General features: G+C 36.8%; 1 protein-coding gene across 8 annotated transcripts in view; it reads right to left on the bottom strand.

The window, feature by feature from the left end:
- Nucleotides 1-14,449, bottom strand: part of ATF7IP (activating transcription factor 7 interacting protein) — an 88,495-nt gene that overhangs the window by 30,483 nt on the left and 43,563 nt on the right. For 7 of the 8 annotated variants that reach the window (XM_017827665.1, XM_017827664.1, XM_017827666.1 and 4 more), the window contains exons 3-10: nt 10,287-10,373; nt 7,597-7,742; nt 6,322-6,459; nt 5,198-5,263; nt 4,594-4,667; nt 4,004-4,092; nt 2,062-2,700; nt 479-546 (exon numbers count right to left, since the gene is read on the bottom strand). In XM_017827665.1, the coding sequence (XP_017683154.1) occupies nt 479-546; nt 2,062-2,700; nt 4,004-4,092; nt 4,594-4,667; nt 5,198-5,263; nt 6,322-6,459; nt 7,597-7,742; nt 10,287-10,373 (1,307 nt within the window). The remainder of the gene's footprint in view (nt 1-478; nt 547-2,061; nt 2,701-4,003; nt 4,093-4,593; nt 4,668-5,197; nt 5,264-6,321; nt 6,460-7,596; nt 7,743-10,286; nt 10,374-14,449) is intronic. The other variant, XM_017827670.1, reaches the window with a different exon arrangement.

Genomic DNA, 14,449 nt, shown 5'->3' with positions numbered 1-14,449 from the left:
TCCTTTATCATGAAGTAGCTTATTCCTGAAGAAAGCTTCTTTTCCTTTCTGTTTTCCTCTGACATATAGCAATCAAACATTAGAATTCCAATTTTAACTTCTGGATTAGCGCAGAAATGAGAGCACTTCCATAACGTATAAAGTATATGTAGCTTTAAGTTCAAGCCCTTCAGACAAAGATGGGGCAAGTTTTCTTTTTATATTAGCTCTGTTTTATCAGACAAATTTTTAGTGTGCTCCTAATTTACTAATTCATCTACCTACACAACCCCATCAGAAAACTTCCGAAAAGATTATCAGAAGCTCATGCTCCAAATAATACTCTGAATCAGAAGAAGAAAAATTCAAACGGACAGAAACTAGAAAGGATGGCACAGAAAGAAATTAAAACTGTTTCATTATAAACAATAAAGGTAAAGAACTTTTCTCCTGTGGATTGTAACTTTAGAATTTTATACAGAAACAATCAACAGCCTACCTGTGTTGTTCCCTCAGCAGTTCGCTTGTTTGCCGAAGTATCTGTTGGTGGCCTGCTTGTCTGGCTGTCTGGGGGGGCAAGAAATTGTTCATTTGCAGTATTTAATCAGTACTAATTACTGCTATCCACTACACAAATTTGGAGACAATATTCAAAACTGTTTGATACTAAACATTCAGTATGTGGCATATCTAACTTTTAGCCCTTATTTTCAATTATAAATATTCAAGTTTGATTAATGTGTTCCCTTCCTTGTAAATTTGACAGTGTATTATAAACATTTTATGAGCAATACTCTTGCCTATCTGAGTACAAAGTATAACTCCAACCTCTCCTCTGTCTGTATGCAAATTGACATGATACTAAACTGAAAAAATATTACAATTATTAAATATTTTTGTGCCAAAAAAACGGACTGAAAAATGGATGGTTAAACAGACTGCAAAATGTATAACTGAGACAATTTGTGCAGGAAGACTGAGTATCTTTACTAGCTCAGCCAAGTATCTAAATGTATCTAAACTTAAGAAGTTGCTTGAACATTTGATGTAAACATTTAAATCCAAATTCTCTCCCTTTTTATTTTAACCAGTGCTGGCCCAAATCAGTGTTTCAATTCTAGTGAGAAAACTATATACACTAAGGCTATATGATCTGCATAAAATGGGATACATTTTTTGGACACACAGGTCCTTCTTTGTGTCACTGGGTCTCATCTGGCACAACCCTTTTTATGTTGTGTTAAATAATTTTTATTTGCTATAGAGCTAGGAGTCAATACAAAACATAAATGTCCAGCTCCATGGAAGACATATTTTAACACAGGTAACTTAGGGATGGGAAAATTAAAAGAAACTAGTTCTGATGTCAAGCTCTGCTTGAGTTCATTTTAACATTATATTGTGCCAATGACGAACTTGCTATAACTCCAACTCATAAATCTTGGAAACCTCTCAGAAAAAAGAAATCAAGGTGTGTAAAACCAAAAGTGCAGAGAAACATCATGGCATGGACAAAGATTGAAAGAAAGTATTTTAAAACAGTTAACCTAGATACCATTATTTGAACATTTATTGTGTTTGGAGACTTTATTTTAAATACTATTAGTGTACTTCTTTGGAACTAGGTTAGTACTCAGTTGTGATTTTTTCTCGCATTTTGTTCACTTTCAAGTGTTGTGCAAATTAAGTTCCTGATTATACTTTCCTCTTGGTATGTCTTTGCTTAGAAAGGCAGTCAAATTATTTTGAGAGACTGTATTAAAAATAAATACCAAGTTGTTAATGGTAGAATAGAGGAGTTTCTGACTTCCTGCTAGGAATTACATAAATCAAGTTTCTAATAAAACAAAGCTTACAAAGCCACACTGCTGACTCCTTCTAAGGAGGGATTATTTTCAACAATGTCTGAAACACATCTACCATACAGGTGATTTTCATCTTGAAAATTTCAACAGAATCGCAAACCGGAAGAATCATCTCTCTAATACACACTAATAAACAAACTTCCACAGAAGTGCAGTTTTGTGTTTCCCTCTGACAACTGTTTTCCTTTCCCAGTGTTTAAATTCAAGCATAACTTACCAGTCTTGGGTGCTGCAACGGTGGGTGGTTCAGTAGGCGCTGTATTATTAAATGCAGAGACAGGAATCTTCATCTGGAGGGGCGCTCGACTGCTGGTAGCAGTATAAAGTCCTGAAGTACCCACTGTGGGCAAAGAAGTCCTTGTGGTCTGGGCAACAGGATGTGCAGTAGAAACAGCCTGTACTGCCAACGTTGTGCCTATTGACCCAGCACTGGTCGTAGAGTTCCTTTGAATACCAGGACTGGGCACAGGTGGAATGCTATTTGGTTTAGTTGTGTTAGTTGATGCCAAAGACACTGTAGTTTTGGTAAGGCTACCAACTGTAGATGAGTTTTGTACAGATATAAATTCAACATTGCCTGACTGCTGGTTAGAGACCAAAGTCCCTGTGTGGCCTTGCAGAAGTGGAGGCTGGGATGACACTGCAACAGGGACATGCAAGATTACGGGCAAAGACTGCAATGAGACAGCCACTGACTGAGTGCTTCCAGCGGGCACCTGGTTAGTGCCTACAACTGTAGCTGTGTTAGCTGTGGGAAGAACTGCTGTCGTCAAAGAGCTGCTGGAGGTCACTGGAGTTTGAAGCTTAGGATGTCCACTGACAACTGCTGGATAAGGAGCAAGACTGGAAGCTGGCACTACACACAAAAAAATTAATAAAAAAAATTAAGTATTTGAACCAAGTGGGAAGTTTCACTGCAACGCAACAAATGGAAATGATTTATCATGAGGGCAGTGAGTCACTGGAACTGGTTGTACAGAGAAGCTGTGAACGCCCTATCATTTTAAGTGTTCAAAGTCAGTCTGAACAGGGCTTTGAGCAACCTGATCCTGTGAAAGATGTCCTGGCCCGTGGCAGTGGGTTGGACTAGATGATCTTTAAAGGTCCCTTCCAACCCAAACCATTCTATAAAAGAGGTGGTGTATGATTAACCTTTTTTGCAAATAAAAGCTATAAATACTGTTTTTCTGTTGTACATTCTGATATGCAATGGCCTAGTTAAAAAACACAGTCAATACTGTACTGCTTGAAAGAAGTGGCAGGAAAAAAAAAAGGTATATAAGGAATTATGACAAACAGGCTTGAAGAAAGCTCCAAGATTTAACTGTTGGGAACATATAAAATACAGCATTTTAAACACTCATTCAGAAATGGTAGAGCAACTGGTCCTTCACAAAACACAAGAAAAACTATGTCAGTTATGACTAATTTGCCTTGTATAGGTAGGACCTTGTATCCAGAAGGTTCTACTGAAACCAAGTATTAATGTGTCAGAGAAAATACTCACTTTTATGCAACAAAATTTCAAGATAAAATCCAAAAATCAGGAGCATAAGCTACTGAAAGCCTATATATGCCTACTACTAGATAATTCTGTGGAAAAGATTCAGCATTCAATATTAAACTATTTTTAAAACTGAGGATGGTGAGACTACAATGAATGTAATTAATGGTGGGTTTGAGTCGACATTCCCTATAAAATTTTAATCTAGAAATTCCATTTTTCAACATGATTCCTTTAAGAAATGGGGTTTATAACTGCCATTTAGTTTCCCACTTAATTTCTGTAGCCATTAGGTAGAGAGGAGGATATTAGTATCCTACTATGACCAAATACAAAACAGGGCCTGAGCCATGTGTTTCACTTGGCAGCTGAAACTCTGCCAGTTTTGCTGTCATACCTAGCGTGGAGTCTCCTGAAGCATCTAATTTATCCTAATCTAATTTTGGCTGGCCAAATCAACGCATTTTTTCACATACCTGGTAAGCCTACTGCACAAATATAAACCAGGAATGTGGTAGAGAGTTAAAAATAATGATTTTCATGTCAGAAAAAAAAAGAAACAAATTGATTTTGCTCTGTTTAGTTAGTTACTTCTTTAATGGAAAGTAATAAAACTTTTAAGAAATGTGTTAACAGTCCATAGGGAGTTTCTTACCTGCACTCACAGGTGCTTGAAAAGTTGCTGGTGTGCTCTCTCCTACGTTCCTCTTTGACTCAAGCATCTGCCTCACTGTGCCAGCATTTCTATGGAATGAAGTTTCAAGTAGCATTTCTCAGTAAGTCATGTCAGGTATATTTATGAACAGTACAATGGTGAAAAAATCTCCTTATTTTAGAGCTATTCTTTCCACTGAGATTTTCTAAACCCATTTTCTGGTCCTCATGGAAATTAACTTTGAATATTCTCCTACTAAGAAAGTGCAGAATTATTTGTACATTTTCAAGTGCTTTCACCAAGTTTGCCTTCCAGTATGAGAATTTTCTCATTCTTGAAATTAAACTTCTAGTTTTATCCATAATTTTTAACCACTAAAACAACAGCCCAATTATCTAAGAATACATTCAATATTGTCAATTTATGACTTCTGTGAAAGCAAATTGAATTTTACAACTGAAGAGCAATGAAGGAAAAGGAAGAACACTTTAATTAAAAAACCTCAAAATACTGGGATTATCCATGACATTAGGTATCTGAAGTATCCTACTGTAAATTTTGACATGGTCACAGCGATGTGGTTTGCTTACCGATACGTCGCATTGTTTGTATTTGCAGTGTCAGCTGCTGCTTTCCCTGGAGATGCAGGTGCATTTGCTGAATTCTACACCAAATGAGAGAGAGTGAAAGAAAAGCCATAACAAAACAACTCTAAGTCAGCTTGCAAACTTATGCTTTCATTCTGTTTCATATCCACTCACTTCTATGTAAGAGATTCATTTTCTGAAGTCAACACTGCAGGAGAACTTTACAACCCCCTGAAATCTCCTTGGTCCTACCTGCCTCCCTCTCCTATATCCTCTCTTTCCTTTTGCCCCTCCACCCCAGAATCAAGGTACTGGGATTCACTCTTATTTACACTGTACTCTTCATACTAAAGTAAATTAGATTCAGTTATATACAGTTTAAGGTGTTTTCAAGCTAATAATGGCTAAAGAAGCTTCTGTACGAATCAGAATTACAAACAGATGTTGAAAAACTTCTTTCATATCAGTGTCTTTAACCAAACCAGACAAACGTACTTTGTGAATGCCACTGAACAAACAAATCGCATCTTTCTGCATATAAATTTTCTTTATTTTTCAACACAACTCAGAAAAAGAAAACCAAACCACGACACTATCTAGTTCGTACTTCCTGTCTCTTCTTCCAGTCCTCCTTGGCTGCTCCAAACCGCTTTGTCAATCTAGCAATTTTAGCCTAAATGGGAAGAAGATGAAAACAAACAAAACCATAAATGTCCTCCCCAAGAACCATGAAAGAAATTATACAAACTAAAAATATATACAACTAACACATCAAGTCGAAAGCTATCTTCATATGAGGGGAAATTATTCTTCCTTGAAATACAGTACAACTGTATTATTTCAGAACAGCAGAAAGACACATCTGCGTATCACAATCAAGCTATCTTATAGACAACTCGAATTATTTCCTTCCTATTCACAATTGCACAAACCGAATCCCTCTTTCATATTCACACGAAACCCTACATATATGAAAGCCTTACATGATGTTATTAATTTGACAGTGTAGTTGATGGCTAAAGACACTGGTACACAAGTATACTGTAAGCATCTTAGCACTCAAAAAGTCAATGTAAAATGTCTGGGGCAGCAAGAGGAAAGAGCTGTGTGGTAGGAACTGGTCTGGCAAACTCCATATTTCTTTTAACACTAAAAGTATAACAGCCTTATTGTTTGAAGTTGTTATGACAAGCTTTTAATTGTCTTGTCACTTCAAAATTCTTTGATTTTTGTGATGTTCCTCATGTCACCACTATATATGCATTTTCTATAAAGAATACAAGAAAGCATATTGCATTCACCACTAACTATTTGTTTCCTTGCTGATTGTTTAGTTTCTGGGGAAACAACAGTCAGCAAACTTCTGGCTTCATAGAGGCATTAGATATTTTCATACCTAGCATTTATTTGAAAAATGTCATCTAACAGAACAGCACAGAATGGAAGAAGAGAATGGAAAAGTGGTTTACTAGCAGCTAATGAATCAGTTTGCCAGAAGGAAGATCTGCTTTGGGGTTTTTTGATGATTAATTGGTTGCATTCCTCTTTCTGAGTTGGAAAATACAGTTTTACAACTCAAATGGAACATTAGTATTTGCTGCTCCCCTACCCTCTTCTCCCCTTGTGGAGCCAAAATGGCTTCCCTACTGACAACTACAGGAGACTTACTACTAAATATTGAGGAACTTATTTTTGATTTTGACCCCAGTACGCAGCTGAACACACACTCACCTGCAGTTCAGTAAACGCAGTTTTATGCCTCTTTGTACATTCAGCTTTCTCTATTCGGGTTTTCAAGTCTGCCAGAGTCTTGTCAAATATCACACACTGTAAAGTGCTAAGTTTTTCTTCTAATAGTCTCTGGATAACCTGCAGAATTATTATATTAAAAAAATAACAATGCAATTCCAAAATCTGGGAGACCATCTATAAAAATATTCTCAATTCTTAGCAAGTATCCTGCTATAAACAGAACAATGAGAACTGTTGTGCCCTGTCAATCAAATAAATCTATAGTCACCAATAAGTGCGTGGTTGCATAGCTAAGAAGTTTCTACATCTACTTTGGCAAATACAAATGGTCCCTCTTTGTCATTAATTTAAGAAATTAATTTCATTGTTGTATGGTAAGTGCATAAAATCTTACTGAATATAAAAATAACCTTAATAACAGAAGATATTTTCTTAAAGTGCAGTGTTTACACAAAGTTTTCTTCTTACTTTTCTGTTCTTGAGAGGGACACTGGCATTCAAAGAACAGAAACTAAAGACATTTAACAAAACCTTATTTCTAAGATGTATTTTCCCCTAGCAAAAATGCAGTGTTGTTTTTCTTGCAGAAGCTAAAAACAGAAAAAGACTGATTTCCACAAATTTTGATAAACTTATTACTTAAATTTTTTCTCCCTTCTATAACTTTTGCAGCACCAAAAAAATGTCTTGGGAAACAAAAATAAATAAGAAACACAGGTGGTTCAGTTTTTGCCATCCTACATTGATGAAGTTACAACACACTAGCTAACTAATGGAAGAATAGCACAATTTTTTTTCTTCAAGATCATAGGTTCCTTACATAGCAATGGTGCAATCAGCTCTACAGAAATCTGCAAAATGCTATGTCGATTGTGCTTGTTTGGAGACTCTTTAAAGCTAGGTGCAAAATAAAATCACATATAAACTTCCCACGCTGAAATAACACCTTTACCAAGATTCTCATACTGGAGTCATATGAGACTTCAGAGTTCAACTATTTTATACATTTCAAATATAACTCCCGCAGCATAGTTTTCAAATGATATTTGGTCTCTTCTTAAAAGTAAGGCAATGTGGGACTTTATACAAAATAAGCCAACTTTTGTTATTTGAATTATATCCATCCAATGCTCAACCACAAAAAAGAGAAAGTGTTTGGGGGTGCAGGGTGTGGTGGGAAAGGACAGCTAATTCAAAGCTGGTAACACAAGTGACAGGTGCGCGTACGTTCTTCGCTCTGCACCTCCGTTCTACCTTTTGTAATTTTTGGTCAACATCCTTTCTGGCTGTAATTTTCACTTGGAGTTCTGCCTCATAATCTTCTTCCATGTACCGACGATGTTTAAAATTAACATCATCCATGTCGTCAGATTTGGAACGCTTTCTCTTTAATGCTTCACCTGGAACAATTAGATACAACTGCTCGTGAGGAACTCTTATAAAAACAGATATCTGCAGAATGCCATGATTACTATGAAGTTTCATTTGTCTTCAATTTAAGCTTTTTCATTCTAAACCAGTAAGAATGCCTTTGGGAAAACAACATGCTTAATGACATCAGAGCAAAAAACCAGTCCCTTCGGTATCTATACATTACTGCCCTGTTAGTGAGTTCTGCTTTGTGATTCCCCAAATCACTACCACATATGCAAAATGGCTCTAGTACCACCATTCCCCTCTCCAGAACTCACCTCCAGTTCTTCCTGCTCCTATCAGCACCATCCTATAATGAGATACAGCTTCTGAGAAGCAAAACAAAATCCTCTTTTGAAAAGAGAATCATCTTCTCAGGATTCCAGCTGAATTAAACTGCATCTCATTCTAACTGTGCCAGCAATGACCTGTATTTACCTGCCATGAATTTTAACCTGTACCTCCAACATCTGACTCAAAAAACATTCAAACTTTTTTCTTACTTCTTGGGTAAAAAGTAAAAATCTAACAAAAGAACAGGCTCAAAACAGAACTATAATATAAAAGTAATTTTCATCACAGTGATGAAGCACAAAAGAACCAAAGAGACTTCATTCACTCCTCCAGCTCCTGGCACTGTGTCCAGCAGAAGATTCCTGAGGACAGGAGTGACATTTGTTTTCACAGAATCTTCAAGAAGGACAACAAGGACCCAGGGAATTACAGGATGGTCAGCCTTACCTCAATCACTGGGAACATGATGGAACAAGGAATTCTAGAAATTATGTCTAAACCCATTCAGGTGGTGGTGATGGGGAACAGTCAGAATGGATTTATCAAGGGGAAATCATGCATTATCAGCTTGTTACCGAAAAAGTTGTATTTTCTTCCAAAAAGGAGTCTATACAGCATTGGGGAAGACGTTGGAAAATTCTTTTAACTTTAGTACAAAAGTGTTTTGACCCTTACATCTGTGACTAATAGTCTTGTGTCAGCTATTGTTTCCTTATTTACCTGTATCAGTGACTAATATGTACTAGCAGATGTCTTACTTCTGAGAACAAGGATTTTGTGTCAGTGCAAAGAAGTACGTTATGACTTGGCCCCATATTTAAGATACTCTCAAGGAGAAAAGATTCATTAGAACATCTGCAACCATATCCCAGTAAGTCCACAGAACTAATTAGTATATATGCATGTATTCAGGAAGTGTAATGAATATGTAATAGAATTGTGATGAATATGCATTAGTGTCATGAACATAACCTGGTCTGTTAGGTTGCTGGGTGTGCATGCGTTATGGAGCTATTCTCATGCGCCCAGCGTGCTGAATAAAGTAACATCAGCTTTCTAACCTAGCAACTGGTTGGAGAGTTTATTTCATGGTTTGCAGTGACAAGCCTGATAGAAGGCTATGGTGAGACAACTAGCTTGGTGGATGAGGGGAGAGCAATGAGTGCTGTTTATCTTGAGTAATGTTTTTGACACCCAAAACATCCTCAGAGACAAATTCATGATGTATGGCCTGGATAATTGGACTGGCACAACCAAGGGGCTCCAAGAGCTGTGATTAGTGGCACATACTCCAGCTGGAGCTCCTCACTAGTTAAGTACACCAGCAGATGCTACTGGTACCAACACTAACATCTTCATTTATGACCTAGACAGTGGGATAACAGGACAATTTGCAAATGATGCAAGACTGGTACACTAAATGGTTATCACGCTATTCAGTCACATTGACAAACTGGAGAAATGGGCAAACAAGAATCTCATGAATTTTAACAAAAGGAAATGCAAAGTACTGCACTTGGGTAGGGATAAACACATGTACTAGTACAGGCTGGGAACTCGCTGGAAAACAGCTTTGCAGAAAAGGCCCAGCTGCTCTTCATGCACATGAAGTTGAACATGGGCCAGAAATGTGCACTGTTGGCAAAGAAGGCCAACAATATCCTTGGCTGCCTGATGATGAGTATTGCCAGCAGGTTGAGGGAGGCTATTATTCCCCTCTAACTGGGACATGTGAGACTGAACCTTGACTCTTATGCCCAGTTCTGGGCTTCTAAATACAAGAAAGATGCAAGAATACTGGAGAGAGTGCAGTGTAGATTCACCAAGGTGTTTTACAGACTGAAGCATCCATCATGAGCTGGAATTGTTTAACTGGAGAAGGCCATTAGGGGAGAGTGAACAAGACAGAGCAAGTCTCTTAATGAGTACTAGTGACAGGACAAGAGAAATGGATGTAAACTGAAATACAGGAAATTCCACTCAGACATATAAAAACTTTTTTACTGTGAGGGTGGTCAAACACTGGAAGCAGAACACTGGAAGGTTGTGGAATCCCCACGTGGGGAGATATTCAAAACCTCTCTCTGGACACGGTTCTGAGCAAACTGCTCTAGTTGACCAGGTTTTAAATAGGGGCATTGGACTATATAATCACTGAAAGTCCCCTCCAACCTCAATGATTCTGTGCTTCTAATACAAACCACCAAGTGAAGCATAATAGTTTTAACATTACATACTTTTCTCTGGTTGTTTCTCTTCTTTGTGGGCCTCTTCTCCTTCTTTATTCTCCTCACTCTCCTTTCTTCTCTCCTCCTTCACCTCTTCTATAAACAGAAGAAAGAACTCTATGTGTTACTTAGATGTTCAAAAGTCTTATAATCGTCCTAGTTTGACTAGCAAATTTAGAATACTTATTAAAGACCATGTCAGGGAGGGGAAATAAGAATGACAGAAAGGGAATGCAGATATGAAAAAATAAGAGAATACCCTCAAAACAAAAATTTGAACTATCATCTAACACAGTAAGATTCACTTCTGAATCTGCTTAGTAATAAAATCAGAATAACTGAACTATAATAACTATAATAACTGAGGTAACATAATGTTTCAGTTACCTCTGAAACGAAAAGAATGTATTTTTAAACTTAGCTAAAGTTGTCAACAAACTATTTTAGTTTATTTTTCTGCATAGGGAAAATGTATAAAAATTTCAGTAACAAATTACTAATATGTTTCTCTATTTACAATTGGCAAATTCAGCCATAATCTTTATGGTAGAAAAGGCCTAGATTCTTCTTTGGTTAACAAATATGAATTTTCATTTAAAGTTTCTTGCTAATACAAATCTTGATAATACAATATCACAATAGAGGACCTGTCATTTAAAATTATACATTTTAGGAAATGCTTAAATAAAGAAAAATCTGAATCCCCAAACACACAGAGGTTAAAATGACAAATGCTAATGCTTCCTGAAAAACTTTATTATCTGTTCCATTACATTCCATTATGTGTTTCATATAGGCCGTATTTGCTACCTCCTACACTGGCTAGATATAACCTATAACTATTGCTTTTGAGATTACATTAAAATCTATCCAGAGCAACTCAGCACTGTGCTACTGTACACTTCTTCAATTTCCTGTATTTGTTTTGTCATTCACAGCATTTACCACCTTTTCTAGGGAAAGTTCTAGCTACAAAGGTATGCTTGATGCTCTCTTAAAATTAAATTTTACTTCTATTATGAAGAACATTTGAATGATTTAAAATAAGTCACCTAGTAAATCAGAAAAAGGAAGGAGTCAGAAAATAAAAATCTGAAATTATGACAATTTTTATTTTGTTAATTCATACAAGAAATAATATTCAGAAGATAAATTCTGCAAAGCAAAGCTGATTTACTTTTAAGGTAATAAAAATGGTATAGTGCCTATGCCACCTGCTTTTTAAGACTTACAGATAAGCTTCATGTGTTTAAGTGTTATGAATAAAATAGGACTCATTTACCTAAGAATCTAAAGGAGAGTCATTAAGTTCAAGAGAACATTTCCCACAATTCATAGATTTTAATATTCAGCTGAAAGACACAAATATTCCATGGAAAGAGACACACACCTGGAATGTCTTTAACATAAGTTAAAAGCTTCAAAGTTAAGTTTTTTTCAGTTCTATGTAAAGGACAAGTAATGTCAGGGAGGAGGAGGTCCTTCCTTTACAAATTTCCATCACTGTGAAGAAATCTAGCTCATTTAACTAAAAGTGGTTTAAACACAATGCCCAGCTAAACCTCTCTAGTTAAGGAGGAGAAAATTTTACAACTGACTATCAGCTTATTTTTCACTGATAATTTGTGATCTTGTTATCCTGATGCTAGACAGGCAGAAGCAACGAATGCAACCCTTTAAAAAAACTGATTTATATCATCAAGTTATCAGTGTATTTATCACAATCACAATTGTCTTAAGTCACACTATTTGCTGTGCATCTCAACACAAAGGTACAAAGGTGTTTTGGGGTTTTTTAAATTTTTTTTGACTGAGTGTTTGTCTGTTACTAAACAATTGAAAATACCTTGTGATAATTTATACAGCTACAAGCATTTATATCTGCTTAGTGACTGGCTGGTTGACTATTTGGATGTCAGTTCTGCTAAAATACATATATAAATGGAAATAAGAATAATCTGTAAGCCTAAGAGCATTTGAACAGTATTTGAAAGTTACTCTGGACTGCACAGTCATACTCATTATTTCACAATCTTGTGACTGCAACACTGTCCTTATAGACTGGCTAGAAATGAGGTGCATAGACAGCAATCACAAGAACAAAAGCGCAGTCTTTCTAAGTAGTGAATCGCTGACCAAACTCTACACCAAAGTTATTATAATAACAGAAATACAGATTTTCCCCATAAAGCATGACTGAATTTGACTATTTTTGTTTTGGAAAAAAATCATAGATTTATGTACCTTCAACGGAATCATCAGGACTTAGACATGCTGGAGAAATGGGATGACAAACACTTTACGATACTCAACAAGGACAAATACAGAAATCCTGTACCTGGGAAGGGAGAACCCCTGCAATGATACAGGCTTGGGTCACACAGCTGGAGAGCAGCTCTCCTTTAAGGGCTCACACAGAGAGCAAGCAAAGCATGAGCAAAGAGTGTGCCCTGGCAGCAGAGGATGTCCAGAACTCCCTGAGCTGGCTTACAGGAACAGAGCCAGTGTATCATAGCAAGTAGTTGTTGCTCTTTATTGGCAGCCTTATGCCATCTGTCAGTAAGGAGCAAGGGACTGCTTAGGGGCTGGGGACCTGTAAGAGAGGCTTGTGCAGCATGGAGAAAACAAATCTTAACAGGGACTTAAAATCTGCTTTCAGTGTCTGTTAGGTGGCTTTTAAGAAGATGGAGCCAGACTTATTGTAGAGGTGCATAGCAAAGAATAAGAGATAACACCTGTAAGCAGAAATCAGAGACTCCAATCAATAAAAAGAAAAGTGAACACATGAAGAAAGCCAGGTTGCCCAGAGTGGTCATCCAGTCTTATCAACTGAAGTTTTCAACACCTAACTAGATAAAATTCTGAGCTACCTTGTCTATTTGAGAGTTGACCCTACTTCAAAAAGGAGACTGGACCTCTTTACGTCCTCTTGTATATCATAAAATATATAAAAAAATAAATCAAGTGAATCGAATGCAAAGCAAAATATCCTTGTTTTATTTATTAACACATTTTAGTTGGGAAAAAAATATCCATAAAGGACTGAAAGATCACAACTGAGCAAACCAATATCCATTAATGGGTCCTTCAAAGTCTGTCAGACAGAAGTCTGCCAGACAGAAGTCTGCCTGGTTTCTGGTTTGCAAAATCCAGTGGATCAAAAATGCAGCACTATGTCTTTATCTGCTGCATTAAAGAAACCTTTTTCTACCAATATATTCAGCTACCATTTGCTGATTTAAAGACCTCCTTAATATTCCTTTGGATGAACAAAATCTATGTTCTTTTAAGGTTTCCAGTATGAAGTTTGTTTCCAAATGCTGAAATACTTTTTGCAGCAACTCTCTGAAAGTCTTCCAATATCCCTTTTTGAAGTAAAAAACAAAAAGAGAAATATTATTGCAGAAGAGTGGTTTCATTGGTGCTACTTAAGTGGAACTTACTTTCCTATTAGTGAATTCAAGAATTTGGACAGCTAGTTCTATCACAACATAGAAACAAAAGTTCATGCTTAGTTGTTTATCTGCCACTAACATGTTCTAAAATTCTCTTTTCAGAAGACAGGCTGTACTCTTTTAACTGTTAACTGCAGGGTTTTTTCTTAAAAGGTTGTATAGAAAAGCCTAGAATCTAGGTGTCTAGAATGCACTTGAAGCGCTGGAAATCCTGAGAAAGACAGACTTCAGATTTGCTCTGGCAGAGATACTTACTTGGTCCAACTTGACAGTGTACAGATTAGGTAAGAGATAGAACATAGCAACAGCTCCACAAGGCAAAAACAACAGTTCATCCAATCCAGGATCCTACTCCTAACACTTTCATGTCAACAGCAACTATCAAGTAGGGAGGAATATAAGGAGGAGAAAAGAACAGTTACATACAGTCCTAGAAAACTTCCTCAGCTTTCTGAAAAATTGCTGGTGAAAGACCTCCAGAGCCTTAGGGCTTTTGTCCTTGATAGACTTCAAGAAAATTCCTCTTCCACAGAAGACAAATGTAGGTAAACTTCTACCAGTCATTGAACTCCATATTTCTCCACATGGAAAATCACCTCTTCTTTCATGCCTTGATCCTGCCTCTCACTTTTTTCCTTTCATCCATTTGATACATGAGGTTCTTACGGAGGAAAAGACAGGAAGTATCTAGACTCCATACCTCTTGCTGTTTTCCAC

This window comes from Lepidothrix coronata, unplaced genomic scaffold (genome assembly GCF_001604755.1).
Source record: "Lepidothrix coronata isolate B3197 unplaced genomic scaffold, Lepidothrix_coronata-1.0 Scaffold141, whole genome shotgun sequence".
NCBI classification, from domain to species: Eukaryota; Metazoa; Chordata; class Aves; order Passeriformes; family Pipridae; genus Lepidothrix; species Lepidothrix coronata.
Note: the sequence above shows the minus strand (reverse complement) of the source record. Positions and strands in the feature narration are given on the sequence as shown.